The sequence below is a fragment of the Echiichthys vipera genome (genome assembly GCF_963691815.1).
Source record: "Echiichthys vipera genome assembly, chromosome: 14".
NCBI classification, from domain to species: Eukaryota; Metazoa; Chordata; class Actinopteri; order Perciformes; family Trachinidae; genus Echiichthys; species Echiichthys vipera.
Genome location: NC_139839.1, coordinates 18205197 through 18223042, shown reverse-complemented (window position 1 = coordinate 18223042; position 17846 = coordinate 18205197). Strand labels below are relative to the sequence as shown.

At 42.3% G+C, this 17846-nt stretch overlaps 1 protein-coding gene across 2 annotated transcripts in view; it reads left to right on the top strand.

Annotated features, from left to right (window-relative positions):
- The window catches only part of LOC310957044 (cell adhesion molecule DSCAML1-like), a gene marked incomplete at both ends in the record, with an annotated part of 54829 nt that extends 42923 nt beyond the window's left edge, over positions 1-11906 (top strand). For both annotated transcript variants that reach the window (XM_083927454.1, XM_083927455.1), the window contains 15 exons: positions 228-383; positions 2131-2270; positions 4755-4908; positions 5496-5613; positions 5742-5905; positions 6566-6664; positions 6923-7111; positions 8028-8315; positions 8409-8564; positions 8707-8737; positions 8855-8973; positions 9647-9799; positions 10014-10214; positions 10974-11285; positions 11473-11906. In XM_083927454.1, the coding sequence (XP_083783580.1) occupies positions 228-383; positions 2131-2270; positions 4755-4908; positions 5496-5613; positions 5742-5905; positions 6566-6664; positions 6923-7111; positions 8028-8315; positions 8409-8564; positions 8707-8737; positions 8855-8973; positions 9647-9799; positions 10014-10214; positions 10974-11285; positions 11473-11906 (2714 nt within the window). The remainder of the gene's footprint in view (positions 1-227; positions 384-2130; positions 2271-4754; positions 4909-5495; positions 5614-5741; positions 5906-6565; positions 6665-6922; positions 7112-8027; positions 8316-8408; positions 8565-8706; positions 8738-8854; positions 8974-9646; positions 9800-10013; positions 10215-10973; positions 11286-11472) is intronic.
- Between the last annotated feature and the right edge of the window lie 5940 nt (positions 11907-17846).

The window sequence follows — 17846 nt, the reverse complement described above, 5'->3', positions numbered from 1 at the left end:
TGAACCTTAACAAAGTGCTTCAGTGGTCTATAAACTGCAAATCAGAGGCTGTACTTGAAGGTGCCATGCTTTATATAACCAACCATCCACCTCAACGTCCTCCCTACAACTGCTGCCATTGAATTCAGGCTTGCCATCACGTTTCCTCCAAAATATATTTAACAAGGCAAATTAGTCGTATACATTTATTTTGCAAAATACAGTTTTTCCCTTCCTATTCTCCTCAGAATGGGGAGAAATGCAGAATATCACCACCACACGCGAACAGGTGGAGCTGCGAGGGCTGGAGAAGTTCACCAACTACAGTGTCCAGGTGCTGGCCTACACTCAAGCCGGAGACGGGGTCCGCAGCAACGTCCTGTACATCCAAACCCGCGAGGACCGTGAGTATAGACACAAGCAGAAAATGTCAGCATTTAATTTAGCTGTCAGTATAGCTTAGTGCAGAAAAATCCAAACAGAAGAAAGCATGAACTACACAGTGCACAGTGTATGGGGTGATGGTAAAGGTGGTAGGGACACAGGACGGGGGTGTATAAAAATGAGTGTTGGGCTGTATCTTAAACCCATGACAAAAGCTCATTTATGCTGGGAAGCTCCATTAGCAGTGCTAATGAGAATTAAGAGGCTTTGGGTCCACGGCTCAGGGCTGAGGGAGGACTAGCGGGAGACTCTGATGTGAGAGGAGGGGTGCTCCCTCGGAGCATATACCATCCAGGAGTCAGCCACCAGCCTGGGCCTGCATCCTCTTCCACCAGCCCTCTTGCCATAGGCATAGGGATTAACTCCTCTTGGATTATAGAGAATTAATTTTCTGCTTACACCATTGGAGGCGGGATTACAGCTGGATCCATGTCTCTTTAGAGATGGGGAGGAGGGGCCTGGGGGTTGAAGATGGAAAGATAGAAAGGTGATCACACAGCCTATTGTTGGCTTAGAAAAGGAATAAACCATCCACAAAAAAAGACATAATTGAAATGTCATAGCCAAGAATTTATTGTTCTCAGACAATTTAAATCAGACCGCCAGACTAATTGTATTTGGTTGAGTGTATTACCTCTTCACTGCGGCACACCCTCCTCTGGTTGGCACAGTAGCGTATAATATATTCATGTAGGTTCATGTAATGTTCACCACTGTGCCTCGCTTCCTCGTCATCCTCATCTGTGTATCAGTCTGCATGTCTGTCTGCAGTCCTGGGCAGATTTTGGGCACCATATGGGACTCAACCCCCCGCTTCCCACTGCCACTCCTACTTTGACATGGAGGTCCAGTTATGATGATGATGATGGGCTCCTCCGCCCCTCCCCACCACCACCACCACCCTCATCACTCCCCCAGGAGCTGCACCTATCGTTCTCGCCATTCTTTCATCCCCGCCTCCTTCTCTTTAAAACATCCCTTGCTACTTCTATCCTTTCTCATGAATTTTTTTTATTTATTTTTTTTATCCCTGCTCATGTAATGTGCAAAATGAAGGCCTCCGAGCACATGTGCTGGTTGAATGACTGGATCATGGGGCCTCACATAAAAGAAGAAGAGGAATAGGGGGTTGGATTTAGAGAGCTGGGTCTTACACCTTCTATAGAGCCAAGATGAGGCCCACTGTCAAGTGCAAGTCATATATATACTGGGGATTGAATAGGCTTGACACTGTGAACCCCATACTGTAAGGCCAATGCCACAAAAGCATTATTGTTCACCTTTCACAGTACCCAGTGTCCTGATGTGTCTTTTTGTAGTGTGCATCCATTTTAAACCCTTCTTGCGCATTTAGATGGCAATGAGAGTATTAAGTGATGTCCAGTGTCAAGCTTAAGTGGCTGGCAGATGATCAGACACTAGTGTCTAATCTGTTTGTGGTTTGAGAGTTAAGAGAAGGCTGGGTGTCACAGAGTCAGAACTGCTGACCAATGTCTGATTGAACATATGTCACCCCCGTCCACCCAAAGGGAGTTCTTCCAAGTCCTCTCAGAGCGGCTTAGTGCTGGATAAGACTCGCAATCTGCAAACAAGCCTGCTCACTTTAATAGGCAACAAACACACACACACACACACACACACACACACACACACACACAAGCATTTATGCATGCCTGCTTTACTGATGTTTCTTTGTGTTTTCTATAGTTCCTGGTCCACCGGCTGGCATCAAGGCAGTTCCCTCCTCTCCGAGTAGTGTGGTTGTGTCCTGGTTGCCTCCTCACAAACCAAACGGTGTTATCCGCAAATACACAATCTACTGCTCCAGCCCAGGGTCTGGGCAGCCGGTAAGTCCTTCCTGTGTGGGTGTGACTCAAAAGGGACCAGTCAAAATGTTCCAGGTGACTGAGAAGCAAGGAATTTGTGAACTTCATAAAAAAACCTACCAGTAGAAATAATTCATTTCTAACCACTGTTATTTATCAAACCTGTGTGTGTGTGTCTGTGTGTGTGCGTGTGTGTGTGTGTGTGCGTGCGTGTGCGTGCGTGCGTGTGTGTGTGTGTGTGTGTCTGTCTGTGTGTGTGTGTGTGTGTGTGTGTGTGTGTGTGTGTCTTTGCGAGTGTCTCTCTTTCACCGTGTTTGCACCATCGCTTTATTTCCTGCCCTCCCAGATGAACAGATGAGGTTGTCTTGGCAACGTGATGAGACGTAGATATGCAAATGAAGCAGAGAACAAGCTCACACATGCACACTGCCGCATCAGAAACACACACACACACAGACATCACATTTCAACATTTTCTATTTATACACGCGGGTGCTGCATTTCAGTTGTGGTTAGATCAGGTGCATGCAAACACCAGCACACAGTGAAATCTGATCTCAGGATAAAATCTCACTTTCTTATTATTCACAAATACTCCTCCCTCTCTGTGCATGAGTGCCATGTAAATGAGCACGGGCAGTGAGGAGAGAAGGAGGAAGGGGGGGGGGGGGGTGAGAGAGAGAAACAGAAACACCATTAGAGGTAGGGAGAGACCAAGAGGGAAATGAGAGAAAAAGAGAGAGATGAGAGGAAGAGAGTGAGAGACAGGCTAGAAAGAAGGGAGGAGCAGAGGAGGGTATCAGTCACATCGAGATGAGAGTGCTTTTGTCCGTCTTTTCATTATCTCCCTGTATCACTCCCTGGATCACCACAACACTATCGCTATGCTGGAGGAATGTTCGAACGCACCCCCTTCACGCACACTCACGCACACACACGCACACACACACACACACACACACACACACACACACACACACACACACACACACACACACACACACACACACACACACACACACACACACACACACACTCTCCCTCCTCCATCCTCCCCTCTTCACTGAGCTAGACAGAGAGGGATAGAAGGAAAGAGAGAAAAGCAAATGGTGAAGCAACTGAAGATGAACACAGAGATGAACAGATTAAAGAGAGGATCGACTTGAGAGAGAACAGTGTTTTTGTGTGCGCGTTGGTATGTGTGTGTTTTTGTGCCTGTATGTGTATGTGTTTGTCGGAAAAATATCAGGACAGGAACACATCATTTAATCCAGTACAAGGCCTAAAATTCTTCTTTTTTTTTTAAGCTAGTGAATAAATCTGCCTGTGTGAGGTGAAATAATTTAATTTGTGTCAAATGTATTTTGGTTAGTGGAGTGATCTAATCAATTCTGTCATTTTCCCCAAAAATGTTATAGTTGAAATCAATGCAATCAGTCTTGATGCATGTTTTTCTTTCAGTTACCTTACGTTTTTTTTTTCTTAATTAAAGCATACAGCTCCTAAGTACTGTTTCAATCCTCAAAACATTAAATGCAATTGCCACATTTATATATATACTATGTAGCACAACTCTTAATGCCTCCTGCAAGCAGCTGCTACTCATTCACACAATTGTGTCAAATGGAAATAAATTCATCAACGAGCGAATCACTGCCACCTAAATTATATTTACCTTTATCACAGTTTCACTCAAGACAGTCAGACAGTCCGCTTCACAGTTCACAGGGAAATCTGCATGAACATAGATGTGGAGTCTGTAGAGAGGTAATTTATAGCTGAGAAAGGCCTTCAATGTCAGCGTGTCACTGTTCCAAGAGTCACAACAAATTAGAAAAAAATCTAGATGCATAAATTCAACTGAGCCATAAGGAAATTCATAAGGAATATGAACACATATCATAGTTACACATACAATTTTTAAGGTTAACCAAAGACAGAAAAAATAATTCTAAAATGAACAACAGGCCGCACAGGAATATATATACAGGAATTTCAAATGGAGAATCTATTTCTGTGTTTCTGTGAACTATGTAATTGGAAACACCTGTCCTACACACTAGTCTATTCCATAAAGCCATCCATCCATCCATCATCTGCAAACGCTTGTAACCCACGCAGACACGGGGAGAACATGCAAACTCCAGAGTTTTCCAGATAAACCCGGCTTATCTCGGTTAGTCTGATTCATTTTCAGAAACCAAATACACTGAAAGTGAGTCTGACTATTTGGTAAACTCTCTTTTTGAAATAGGCCTCGATCATTTTAGCTTGAAGAGAGTGAGCTGTGCTGACATGTTGATCTATAGAGTTTAAAATAACCAGTTACAATGCTGTAATACAAAAATATATTATTAGCAGCGTATTGTGACCAATCACTTTTCAGTACCAGCTTGAGATGTATAACCTGTAACACTTTCTAGTCTAGGAGCTGCCACAAAGCCTGTCGTGTCATTATCTTATACTGTACTTTGTTAACATGACAATGCGTGCCCTCTGTCCCAGGCACCCAGTGAGTATGAGGCCAACCCCGAGATGCTCTTCTACCGTATCACGCACCTTACCCGTGGTAAACAATACCACATCTGGTCTGCAGCCGTGACAACTGCCGGCCGAGGCAACATCAGCTCAAAGGTCACAGTGGAGCCTGCTGGGAAAGGTGGGTCCTCCGGGCGAGCCTGTTGTGGAGGAGAAGGATAAAGAGATCTCTGTAAAGGTTATGAGGGAGAGCACTTTAAAGATGGCTATGAAACGGCAACGTGATCTCCCACACACAGATCACTTTCATCACTCCCTCTCCTTCTCTCACTGTCTGCTATCTCTCTCTCTGTTATTGATTGACAGCCGTAGTATTGATTGAGTAGCGACTATGTTGCAAGAAACGCTGTTGTTAATTATGTGGTGATGAACAGGGCCTATCCAGTAAAATGACCCTTGGGGAGAGAGGTAGCAGGCGAGAATCAATAGAGGGGAGGATCTATGGAGAAAAGATAGACTGAAACTAAGAGGTTAGAGGAGGGGCTACACTAAAACACCACGCTACAGCTTTTGATTCCCTCAGCAGTGAGTAAAGGCCTTTCCCCTTGGCAAACTGGGCCGCTCACAGACGGGCAGTGTAGAGATCTGAAAGTACAAAGAAGCATGTCATTGCGAGAGAGACGCCGAAGCAGTTTTTGTTTTGTCTATTATCTGTGTGACAGAGTATGTGTCAAAGATTTTTAACCACTTCCTTTTTTGTGTGTGCAGTCCCGGCTAAGATCCTGTCCTTCGGGGGCACGGTCACCACGCCCTGGATGAAGGAAGTACGTCTGCCCTGCGGCTCAGTAGGAGAACCCACCCCCACAATTAAATGGACCAAAGACAGGTCAGAGCTCATCATATACTAGTTGTATGTCAGCGTCAAGACTCACCCGGACAGTGACTTCTTGTGAGAGACAGAACTATGTGCTCTGGGATGAGATTACCAATTGTAACCTGTCTGTACTTTGTCAGTGAGGACTCTGCCATTCCGGTGACAGCTGACAGTCAACGGCAGATCTTATCCAACGGCACACTGGTGCTACGTTCAGTCAAAGCAGAGGATTCTGGGTACTACACCTGCACAGCCACTAACACCCTGGGCTTTGACACCATCATAGTCAATCTGGTGGTGCAAGGTGAGAAACAGAAGATGTATTTGAGTAGGACTAGAGCTGCAACAACTAATTGATTAATTGATTAATCGATTAATCAATTCACTCAGCTGTTCAATTTTTCCAGCTTCTTGAATGTGAATATATTCTGGTTTCTTTACTCCTCTATGACAGTAAACTGAATATCTTTGAGTTGTGGAAAAAACAAGACATTTGAGAACGTCATCTTTTTTTTCATAAACACTGATCAACATTTTTCACCATTTCATGGACCAAACAAGTAATGGCTTAATTGAGAAAATGATCGAAAGATTAATCGATAATTAAACTAAGTGTTAGTTGCAGCCCTAGGTGAAACGTATTAGTGTGGTTGTGTAGTAACAGGGGTGTGACGAGATATCGTCCCACGCAGTGGCACCGGCGTGAGTGCCGTAGGCTACACTGTGGCTAACACAAGCACTCTGCAAAGACACTTGCAGCCACCGCAGCTGCTGAAAACTAAATCAAGAAAATATTGAAAGTTGAAAAAAAATGTTAAAATCTCGTCTTGTACTCCTGAACTCAATATCGTCTCGTCCCCGGGGCTGAGGGACTCGTAACATTATCAGTGAAGGGTGTACAGTATATTTGCTTTGTGATGTTTCTACTCTGTTTTTGAGTCACTGTCTCTGTGCATGCACCCAGTTCCTCCCGATCAGCCTCGTCTGACTGTCTCCACTACCTCCACCTCCTCCATCACCCTGGCTTGGATCCCTGGGGACAATGGGGGAAGCTCCATCAGAGGTGAGACTTCATGCAAACAGATTTTGTGATGCATCTTTTTTTCAGTGTTGTTCAATCTCTTTATATTAGTTCTACTAATTTTCCAAATAACAGTGTGAACAATGTTTCTGTGAAAGAAGTCAAGTAAAGTAGAGCTGAGTGTAGCTGATTGTTGCCCCCTGGTGTCCACCAGACGTAGCAGCGGCTGGAGGATCCTCCACAGTCTTACATCTCTTGGATTTACATCGTTCTGAAGTACTTTGTGGTGTGATTCTGCAGGATTTGTGCTGCAGTATTCTGTGGACAACACAGAGGAATGGAGGGATGTGTTCATCAGCTCCAGTGAACGTTCCTTCAGGCTGGATAATCTGCGCTGTGGAACCTGGTACAAGGTCAAGTTGGCCGCCAAGAACAGTGTGGGCTCAGGGCGCATCAGTGAGATCATTGAGGCTAAGACTCATGGAAGAGGTGAGCTGTGGAAGCAAAACTGTTGTAGACATGAGTGAAGTGAAGTGTACAGACTATAACTCAAAACATAAATAATTTGCCTTCTCTTTTGCTTTAGCTAGTTAATGTTTGTTTAATGTTTTTTTTATGTTTATTTGTGTTTATGTGTCTTACTGTCCCTCACAGATCATGGGTATTGTAGAAAAACGTGTGTAATTGTAGTTTAGTAAATAAGAATATTTGGCAAGAATTTGTTGGCTGTTTTCTACCTACGTAATATTCATGAATGAGTAAGGATCACACCATCAACAAGATGTGTTTAAACAATTTATTAATGCAAAATGATTGGTGTGTGTGAGGCTTGAACTCGCTTGTAGTGCTTTCACTTGCTGTCTGCGTTGTGGGGAAACTTCTGTAGGGAATCAGCCATAGCACCCCGGCACAACCCACCACCCTTAGGACCCTATGGAGAAAAGGAAGTAACAGGAATAGAAACAGGGCGGGAGGAAGGGGAGCAGAATATGAGAGCAAGCATGAGAGGAGAGGGGGTTAGGTGGGTATTTATAGGAGGAGGTGCAGTTGAGGTGTGGTCCTGCTCTTGAAACTCTGCCAGACAGTTTCAATTAAATGCCAAAAATGTCTTGTAAAATGTTCAGTAAATCCAATGGAAAGACACAGAATGCCCCCAGAGCGTTGCTGTGATAAATAATTAGATATGCATCTACATGGAAATACTCACTAGAGACACTGACTTGTTGTGTGCGTATTATAATACTAAAATTCTTCACTATGACTAAAACCTTACATCTAGGGAAAAATCCTAATGTGAACTACTGCCTTCCCTGATGGTCATCAAAAAGTCAGAAATATATACAAACATATAATATTGTCTGTCTAACCTCCTATTGTTCTGTATCATTGCCACTGTTCTCTACAGAACCAGTGTTCAATAAGGATCAGCCGCTGCTCACCCACATCAACTCCACTCACGCGGGGCTCAACCTGCAGGGCTGGACCAGTGGTGGCTGCCCCATCACTGACATGATGCTGGACTTTAGGCCCAAGGGCACCTGGGCATGGCAGAGCCTCAAAGCCAACTCCACCACTCAGCTCTTCCTCAGTGAGCTGCGTGAGGCCACCTGGTACGAGCTCAAAATGAAGGCCTGCAACAGTGCCGGGTGTGGTAACCAGAGCTCCCAGTTTGCCACCACCGACTACGATGGCAGTAAGTGTATCCTACATCTTTTTCTATCCGAGTGCATCTCAAACTCAATTTTCTGTGATAAATATGTTCCCTCCTTCCTTCTTCTCTGCACAGGTACAATCCCTCCCATTAAATCAGCTCGTGGAGAAGGGGATGATGTGAAGAAGCTCTTCTCCATCGGCTCTCCCGTCATCCTGGTTACTCTGGGTGTGGCTTTGCTCTTCATTATCCGCAAGAAACGCAAAGAGAAGAGGCTTAAACGACTTAGAGGTGAGAGACAGAAGAAAACGAGAGTTCAGACGAAGAGATCAGTGTTATTGTGTGTAATGGATTAATGTAACACAGAATGACAAGTTGAAATGATTATCTTCACCGCCAACTATAATCTAATTAAAATATTGTCTTCTTATAGATGCTAAGAGCCTCGCAGAGATGCTTATCAGGTAAGAGCCAGCTTTTATGTGCCTGCAGAGTATTATTCCACATAGGTCAACCTAATAAATGCTTGGAACATCTTATAACAGGCTGACTATATGTGTCATTTCCATGTGTGTGTGCAGCAAGAACAATCGCAGTATAGACACTCCAGTGAAGGGCCCTCCTCAGGGACCGAGGCTCCACATCGACATCCCTCGTGTTCAGCTACTCATTGAGGACAAGGAAGGAATCAAACAGATAGGCATGTGTCTGCACTCCACTACAACACAAACTATAATTTATCCGTGTTATTTTCTAGTGGCAGAAGCCCTATTCGGACAGAATCATTTTAATTTGGGGACGTGGGGTGGGGTCATTTTTACCAGAGGTTTTAGTCCCGTCCGAATGCACCATGTCACTAATTATTCTGCCGAATGTCAGTAAAAATGACGGTGATTTTCACCTTCTGTAAAACCAGCTGGAAAAAATACCACAGGTATACTAGCCCCGTCCGAAAAACGACCTTCTGTAAAACATATGTTGATATTCCGTCAAAACGTAGTTTACACAGATTTTTGAGCACGGAGGCGATTGAAGAAGACCTCTGATCACTTTTTTTTAGATAATTGATTTTGTCCTTTACCCTTTAATTTCGTGTTTACTTAGTTTTGTGATACCAGGAAGCAGCGTAACAAGCATATGGTGACAGGGAGGTGATGTAGTGCATAAATCGAGTAACCCCTCCCATCTCTGGTAGAATACAGGAAGTGCTTAATCCTGTGCGAACTGGCCATTTATATTACAAATGTCCCGAGGTAAAATTATTTTACCCCATTTCCCTGCATTAAACTAATCTCGTATGAATGGGGCTTTATATTAGATAATTTCCTTTTTTTTTGTCTAACTTGTATATCTTCATCTCTTGCCTGCATCAGGGGAGGACAAGGCAGCGGTGCCAGTGACAGACACTGAGTTCAGCCAATCAGTGAATCCACAGAACTTCTGTACCGGCGTGTCTCTGCACCACCAAGCCCTTATCCAGAACTCTGGGCCTTTGATTGACATGTCAGACATCCGCCCAGGCACAAGTGAGTTTGTTTTTCTTCTCTAATCAAGATGATTTTTCATTAGATCGAATGAATGAAGGAATGAATTGGATTTTGCAGGTAAATCCAAGCTTTGATTTTTTATTAAATTGCGCTTCATCTATTTCATTAGATAAGGACATACAGTCAATGCTCTACATGGATACGCAGTCTTTGTAACACCAAGCTGTTCTCTGATCACTGTCACCCCTCTCAGACCCTGTGTCCAGGAAGAGTATAAAATCAGCCCACAGCTCCAGGAACAGATACTCCAGCCAGTGGACACTGAGCCGACCGAGTCAGAGCCAGTCGACGGCCTCGGCACGAACTCTGACTTCCGACTGGCGAACCATGGGCTCTCACGGCATCACCGCCACTGAGAGTGACAGCTACAGTGCCAGCCTGTCGCAAGACACAGGTGGGTCAATCCCAGCCAGTACCCTTGACACAATGACGCTGCTACACTTATATTCTACTCTTGTATTTTTATAATTTCTTGCACCAAGAAGCGGGTCTTTTATGAGGAATTAAAAAGTATTTAATTCTTCAGCAAATTTAAGCCTAATCCAGCGGCATATGAACGGTACTGAAATGGTGAAATTTCATGACTTCACTACTTTAATGTCCCAGTTAAGCCACTTAGTTTAATTTGGGATTCATTTGCAGATTATTTCGTGATTTATCATTTAATCGTTTGGTCTGTAAAAAGTCAGAAAATAGGGAAAAATGTCCATCCCAGTTTCTCAGAGACTAAGATGAGGTCTTTAGCTGTCTTTTTTTGTCAAACCCAAGCATGTTCAGTTTAATATGATTCCAAACAGAGAAAAGCAGGAAATCTCCATATTTGAGAGGCTGAAGACGGCATTTTATGCCATTTTTGCATGAATATTTACCTGAAAGATTAATTATTTTTCTGTCGATCAACCAAACAACTAGTTAACTAATCGTTGCAGCTCTACTTCTAACACTATTATGAACAAAGTTATACGTTACTTTAAAATGATTAGAGTAAAACAAGCAGATAACAAAATGACTATGTAAGAATGATGTCATTGTATCAAGATTACAATTTGATATAAAATGACAGTTTTCCCACTCACCAAAATATAGAAACCATAAACCATGAGCTCAATCAACTACTTTCTCTAAATACTGACTACTACTCTTTTTTTTCCAGATAAGGGTCGCAACAGCATGGTGTCGACAGAGAGTGCCTCCTCCACTTATGAAGAGCTGGCGAGGGCCTACGAGCACGCCAAGCTGGAGGAGCACCTGCAGCATGCCAAGTTCACCATCACAGAGTGTTTCATCTCCGATAGCTCATCTGACCAAATGACAACAGGTACCAATGACCCAGCAGACAGCATGACCTCCCTCAGCACGCCGTCTGAACCAGGCATCTGCCGCTTCACTGCCTCACCGCCCAAACCGCAGGACTATGACCGCGGTAAAAATGTGGCTGTGCCCATTCCCCACCGTGCTAACAAAAGTAAGTATGAAAAGATGTGTGAATACCTGCTTTTCCTTGATTTAGCACCTTTGATAATGCATTTTGTACTCAGTGCGCTTGTAGTACATATTGTTGCCGTTGCATGTTGTATGTATACAGGTATATAGGCATGTATTCATATAAGAAATAAGGACTTTAAGCTTTATACTCTTTTTTTGCCTCTCAGGTGAATTCTGCAACCTACCCCTCTACATGAAGACAGACCCATTCTTTCGCAAGCAAGGGGAGCTGCATGACCCGTGCCCAGCTGTGCCACCGCGAGAAGCCTCGATCCGCAGCCTGACGCAGCGGGCGTATCACACCCAGGGCCGTCACAAGACTCTAGACCCTGCCAAGCAGCAGGTCCTGACGCTGGGCCATTCTGGGCTGAGCAGCTTGGGCGCGAGCTCGGGCACTGCTACCTTGCCCCAAAGGACTCTCACCATGCCCAGCTCCAACACCGCAGCGACAGCTTCCACGTCCAGCACGAGCAGCAACCCCACTAACAGTAACAAGGTGGGGGGCTCCAGAGACTCGCTGCTAGAGAGCAGCTCCTCTGCACTGGGGAGACTGCAGAAGCAGAGTGTGGGGGCCTACTCCAAGTCATACACGCTGGTGTAGTCCGTTCACTTGCAAAGACTCGCATTGCTGTCCCGCTCCGCAGCCAGCCCCACTCTGGTGCTCTTCAGTCTGGGCCAGAAAGGGCATGCAACTATCTTTCTTTAAACCCAACTAATGGTGAACTGCCCAGCATTCTCTCTAATCGTCCTCGGGATAGATGCTGAGACCCAGCTAACTCTTCTTTTCATGTTCACCTGGGACTCGATAAAATAATTACTAACTCCAACTAACAGTTCCAGCCGGCTGGTGCTCAGCTCCGCTCAGTTCTCGCGGGAGTAGCACAGAAAAAAAAAAAAACAGAAAGTGAGTCTGTGGTCATTTGGAAATATTGACTATAATTGAGGAGCTTATGATGATGAAGACTACGATAGCCAGTATGAAGCTGTGTGGCCATCCTGTCTCTCATACGCACACACATACTGTCCTCCATAGTTTGAGTATTATTGTCAATTTGCAGGATTTCCAGTTAAGTTCCATATTCTTACTGTAGCTTTCACCCTCTATGTGTCTCTTAAAGCCCCAAATAGCTTAATTGGCAGATTTTCTTTTAATGATGATCCCAAAAGAAATGATTCAGGGTTCTCTTCCAAGAAGGATAACATTTCTATCACATCACATCTCTTTCCAGCTGAACAGTGTCTAACTTTTTACACAAATCATGACAACCCAAATGAACCAGCTATACGTTCTCACATTACAAATAGAGAATATTTGGTATTATAAAGAATTTACATATATATTTCTATGTAGGTATATTATTGACATTAAAGTGAAATTATGACAAAGTATAAATTGTATGTACTACGACAGTGTAGCAGTATATACAGCAATTCAATGTTAATGTCAAATTTAAGAACGAGACAATCGCTCAATCATGAAATTTAAAAAAAGAGAAATTTTAAAAAAGGTTGCCCTAAAGAAAGAAAAAGTTTAGTATATATACGGGATGTTCTGTATGTTACTGTATGTAGACCGACTAAGAGAAGAGTGTTTCGCTCCTGTAAGGACAGAGAGTGTCCCATGTTGAGATGGGAAAAACAAGGTACGCTATTTTAGTTTCAGTTCCTGAAAAGGCAGGCTGGCTGCACGAACAAATAATAACCTCCCAAGCTACTTCGCTGTGTGTGTTCGGCAGAAAGCCTTCTGTAACATTATTTAAGTCTGCTCATGAGAATATAGGTGCTTTGACTCTATTACGCTCAAGAGCCTGAGTGGTTGGTAAATACAATGACATTCAGAACGAAAAGAGGAGTGTCACAGGGTATCCACATATAAGATTCAAGGTGGGAGAAGGGGCGGTGCAAAGTGGTGCGCAGACTTGAGTTATGATACAGAATTTAGGCTTCAGGAACATCTTACCAACTTCCCAGCCTGCCTCGGTGTTCAGCCGATCTTCGCTAGCTGAAAGAATCCCAGTCATGATGTGAATGAAGTAAAATTATATAATGTTGAGCGATGTTATATGTCAGGGAGTTCAGTTTTGAAAATTATATAATGTTCACTCAATTGATATCTTTGTTGTTGCCCTGTCTGAAGTACTGTATATGTCCCACTTTCTTTATCTCCATACCCCTCCATTTTACACCGATGTACATTCACACAAGAACCTATTGGAATGTCTTTCTGAAGCATCTCCATGATAGAATTTTGTGCTTTCTTTTTATTTATCCATTTGCTTTGTTTGTTTGTTTTTGTTTAGGGGAGGGGGTATCTGTTGGTCTGTTGATTTTGATTCATATTATTTATTTTAATTTGTTTGGGGTTTTGTCAAAATTTAGGTTCCAGAGGCCAAACATTACTAAGGTATTAGGCCTGTGACTAAAAAACAGTTCAGCCAAGTGAAATCAGGGACTCGTAGCTCTTTCGGTCACACAAACTACTGTTGTGTATATATTGGACCGCAGTCGGTCTGCAAACCTGAAGCATTCTGGCTACCGTCCTTTTCCCCCGTTCAGATCAATTAAAGTAAAAATGCACCGCCCTAAACATACTAGATCCACCATCTCTACCTTTGTCAGTGTTGTTTATAGATTAAGTCTTGTATATAAAACACAGTTTTGTATGAAGAGCTATTTTCGTCAGAATAAATCAGGGGACACATCAGGGTTGAATGCCCCAGTTTCAAAATTGAAATAGTATCAAAAATAAAAATATTTTACTTCTGAAATGGGCAAAAAAAAACATTTTTCTTTCCCTTTTATGTTTTTGATACTAATTTGTTGAATTTTTATTCTTTTTTAAAGGTCTTTTGATGTTGTCATTTGTCCTATTTACTTTTTTATTATCATTATTTTGTATTTTGTTCATCCTCAAAGAATCATTGCATGCTTGCTAAAAGGGAAAAATTGAAGGAAAAAATGTATGAAAATCAAAAACAAAACAAACAAAAAAAAATGTTGAGGGTATCCCAGACATTTGTTTGAGTTGCTTGTTATAGCAATTGCTTGTGTTCAAAAGTACATTTTCTATGAAAAGAAAGCAAAAACTAAAAAGATCATTCTAACACCTTGTGCAATAAAGCTATCTTTCATACGTCACGGCCTCTGTCATTCTGAACAGGTTTGTTTGCATATCATCTGAAAATGTATGAAAAGCTAGGAGCTAGTCAGGACCACGAGAGGAGAGGAGATGAGATGGGGGAAGGTGCGGCAGAAGAGAGAAATTATATGAAAGGAGTGTGTAACCTGGGTGGAGTTTTAATGGACTGATCTGTGGCAGGTTGATATACATACATACTGTATATTACATTACATTACTAGATTGAAATGTAAAAATAGAGTGAAGCATTTGGTGTTTGGACAGTCAGCTGAAAATGGTAAAACCAAATATAAATGTAATATGAAAACAGAAATAATTATATAGTATGCAATTGGCCAAATCATTGTGAAAATTAGATATCTAATACGTTATGTGAACTGAACAATGAAGAGATCCATTACTCCAGCCATTTAGTACACTTCCATAAAGTTTGGGGGCTTATGAGAAATGGATTTTGGTTCAAAACTGAAGCAGCAGGAACTTCAAGCACATGACTTGCAGTCCCTAGTCACATGCCCAAAAACACTGGATCCTACACTTCCCATTATGCATCTTAATGGTGTTTGATTTTGACCCCACCCCTACTTCATAAACAGCCATCTCTCTTCATCACCAGTATGTAATACAGGCCTTGTTAGCCCCTCCAGAGCCACAGAAGTCATTATACATCATCACTATTAGCACTCATGACATGTAAATTGGCCGCATTGAGTAAAATGGTGGCTTCCCCCTTTAAAAGTCCAGTAAACTACATAGTGCCTTTTTCCTTGTTTCGGCCTTTCTCGGATTACTCTGCCTTCATTTTGTCTCAATGACATAAGGGATTAGTAAAATGTGTTATTTCATGTCTGAAAATATGTATACACTGGAAAAATAGCACAGTGTGTCGACATGTAGGTAGAAAGCTAGATCATTAAAGCGGTCCTCATGTGTCTGGACTGTATATGCACTGTAGCTGCTTTCACAGAGCTGCAACGTAAATTGTCTCAGTTTTAGGGCACCAGATTTGTTCTCATTAAAGCATTTGAACATAGAGCAGTCAAAAAACCTGGGGTTGAATCTGAAATGTAAGAAGTGGACAGGAAAAGGAAACCGCTTTTTAACAAAACGCCACCTGATAACCCACAGTGAGTGGTGAGATGTGACAGCCAGACGCCCAGCTCTTCTTACAGTAGCTCTACAGCTATGCAGCCACAAGATGGCGTCATAACATTATGTGACCTCTCCGCATGGGTTAACACTGTGAGGAAAGTGTTCTACCAAGAGTGCAGTCACTTGTGACGGATATGCTGTGAATAATGGATGTCTTTCAGAGTCACCTGCACCAGTGCCTAAATACTAAAGCTTCTAGTTACTACTTTATGCATGTAATATGTGTAGAATTAAGTTTATTAGGATTGCAGTTAAAAAAAAAAGTGCTTTAATTTCAGCTTTGCCCTCTGATTATCTTTGACGAGCAGCAGCCATATGTTCTTGATGTGTTTGTTAAGCAAGTTGCCAATCAAGAAAATAGTTTTAACCACACGTTACTATTCCACTGTGAAAAATGTGGATAATAATAGCCTGTCTAATATTTTGTCAGATGACAGAAGGGTGCAGCCCAGCTTTCCAGGAATCTGTCATGGGCCCTCTCCTCAATTTTCACACAATACTGAAAATCTTAACCAACAAAATTATATGCTTGATAGTCTGTCTTCCCTGGGCTCCATTGTTGTGACAGGATTAATCAAACTACCTATTGTAAGGCGTCGTAAATTAGGATCAGAGAAAGGATTTTTTTTTTTTAATGAAGTTCCAATTTGATTTCAACCTGAGGCTCACAAATTGTGACAACTGATGGAGGCAACTTTCCAATTGTAAAAGGTTCAACAAAAGACACATACACATGCACCACAACAACGCTGAGGACAATTTTACAAGATTTAATTTATTAACTATTATACAGTTCACATAAGGCCTTCATCTTCAAACACTATTCTCAGTCAGACAAATTCCATGGTTTGCTCTTGGTGCACAGTACATAAACTTTTCACGTTTCAGCTATTTCACTTTAGTATTCGTTTTGTTCTCGTACTAATTTCATGTTTTAAAAACAGGGAGAGGCTTCCATCCTTCTCCCTTGGTGTGTTTTTTTTTTTAAATCATGCACTAAACTTAAGTGGCCTTGAACCATTCACAAAAATTGTAAAAATGGACTTTCAATCATTGAAATACACACTAGAAATGTTTTCTACCATTGACTAACGGGTGGTGTTCCCCAACATACAAATAAACAACCATTATAGAGTAGTATGCACTCGCTTTTTGCTTATTGAACTGCAGATTTGCCAAAGTTGTGTCAGAAGTCAAGTAATGCGGAAACATTATATATACTAGGAATGGTGTTATAGTGGGACAATATAGTGGTTGGTTCTGAAGAGCCCTCAGTTTAGTCCGATGAAAGCGCAAAACGACTGACTTCCAACCGCGGTGCGATTCCAAAAGTACCAGTAGGTGATGATCCCAAATACTATTTCAGCCAATGATCTAACTAGTCTGGTCAGCATTGCAACCAAGAACCATAAGAGAACGACAATCATTCAGAAATTCTATATCTGGTGGTCCATTTTTTTTTTTTTTGTCCCCACTGAAAAAGACAGTGCTTCCTCCCATAAGGTTAATGGTTAAAATGATCAGGTCTTTATTAACAGTGCTACCACTGAAAATCAGCCGATTGTTTTCCATGAAAAGGGAAGGACAATATTCCAGCAGAAAAAAAATTCACTAGATCAGGTAAACGTCCAGCGGTGCTTCCTGAATGTGTCCAATCCACATATATTTCACCTCTACTCATCATTGTATTGTAAAGCAGGACTAGCAGTAACAGTGCGTTGAAAACACTAAACCTTCTGAGTTAAAGGTCCTTAATATTAGATGACTACAAAGAGCTTGGTTTGATAGACAGCCACAGCAACACATCCAGCAACCTATCATGTTTCAAGCGTTTGGTTTCAATAGACACCAGATAGCAATGTAGAATTGTGTTATGGTGCGATTAGGTTACACATTCAAAAATGGCTAAGTTTCTCCTTCATTCTGCTGATAGCAGGCAAAGTCTTCTCTGATATTATATCGGTCTAATTAAACCAAACTTCCCTAAACGTCCACTTTGATCAACCGACAGCTAGAAAGAGGACAAACTAACAGAAAACTATTTATCACGTGGCTGGATGAATGAGGAATACGAGTAGATTCAGATTTCCCATCAACCTCAAACGGGACGTCCGGATCAACTTAAAGAACATAAGTTTTTACAAAAGGATCTTGTCTCACAAGCCAGCACTGATGCCACATTCAGCCACTAAGACAAACAATATGGACAATTAATCAAATGTGGCAATTTCTTCAAATTTAACACTACAC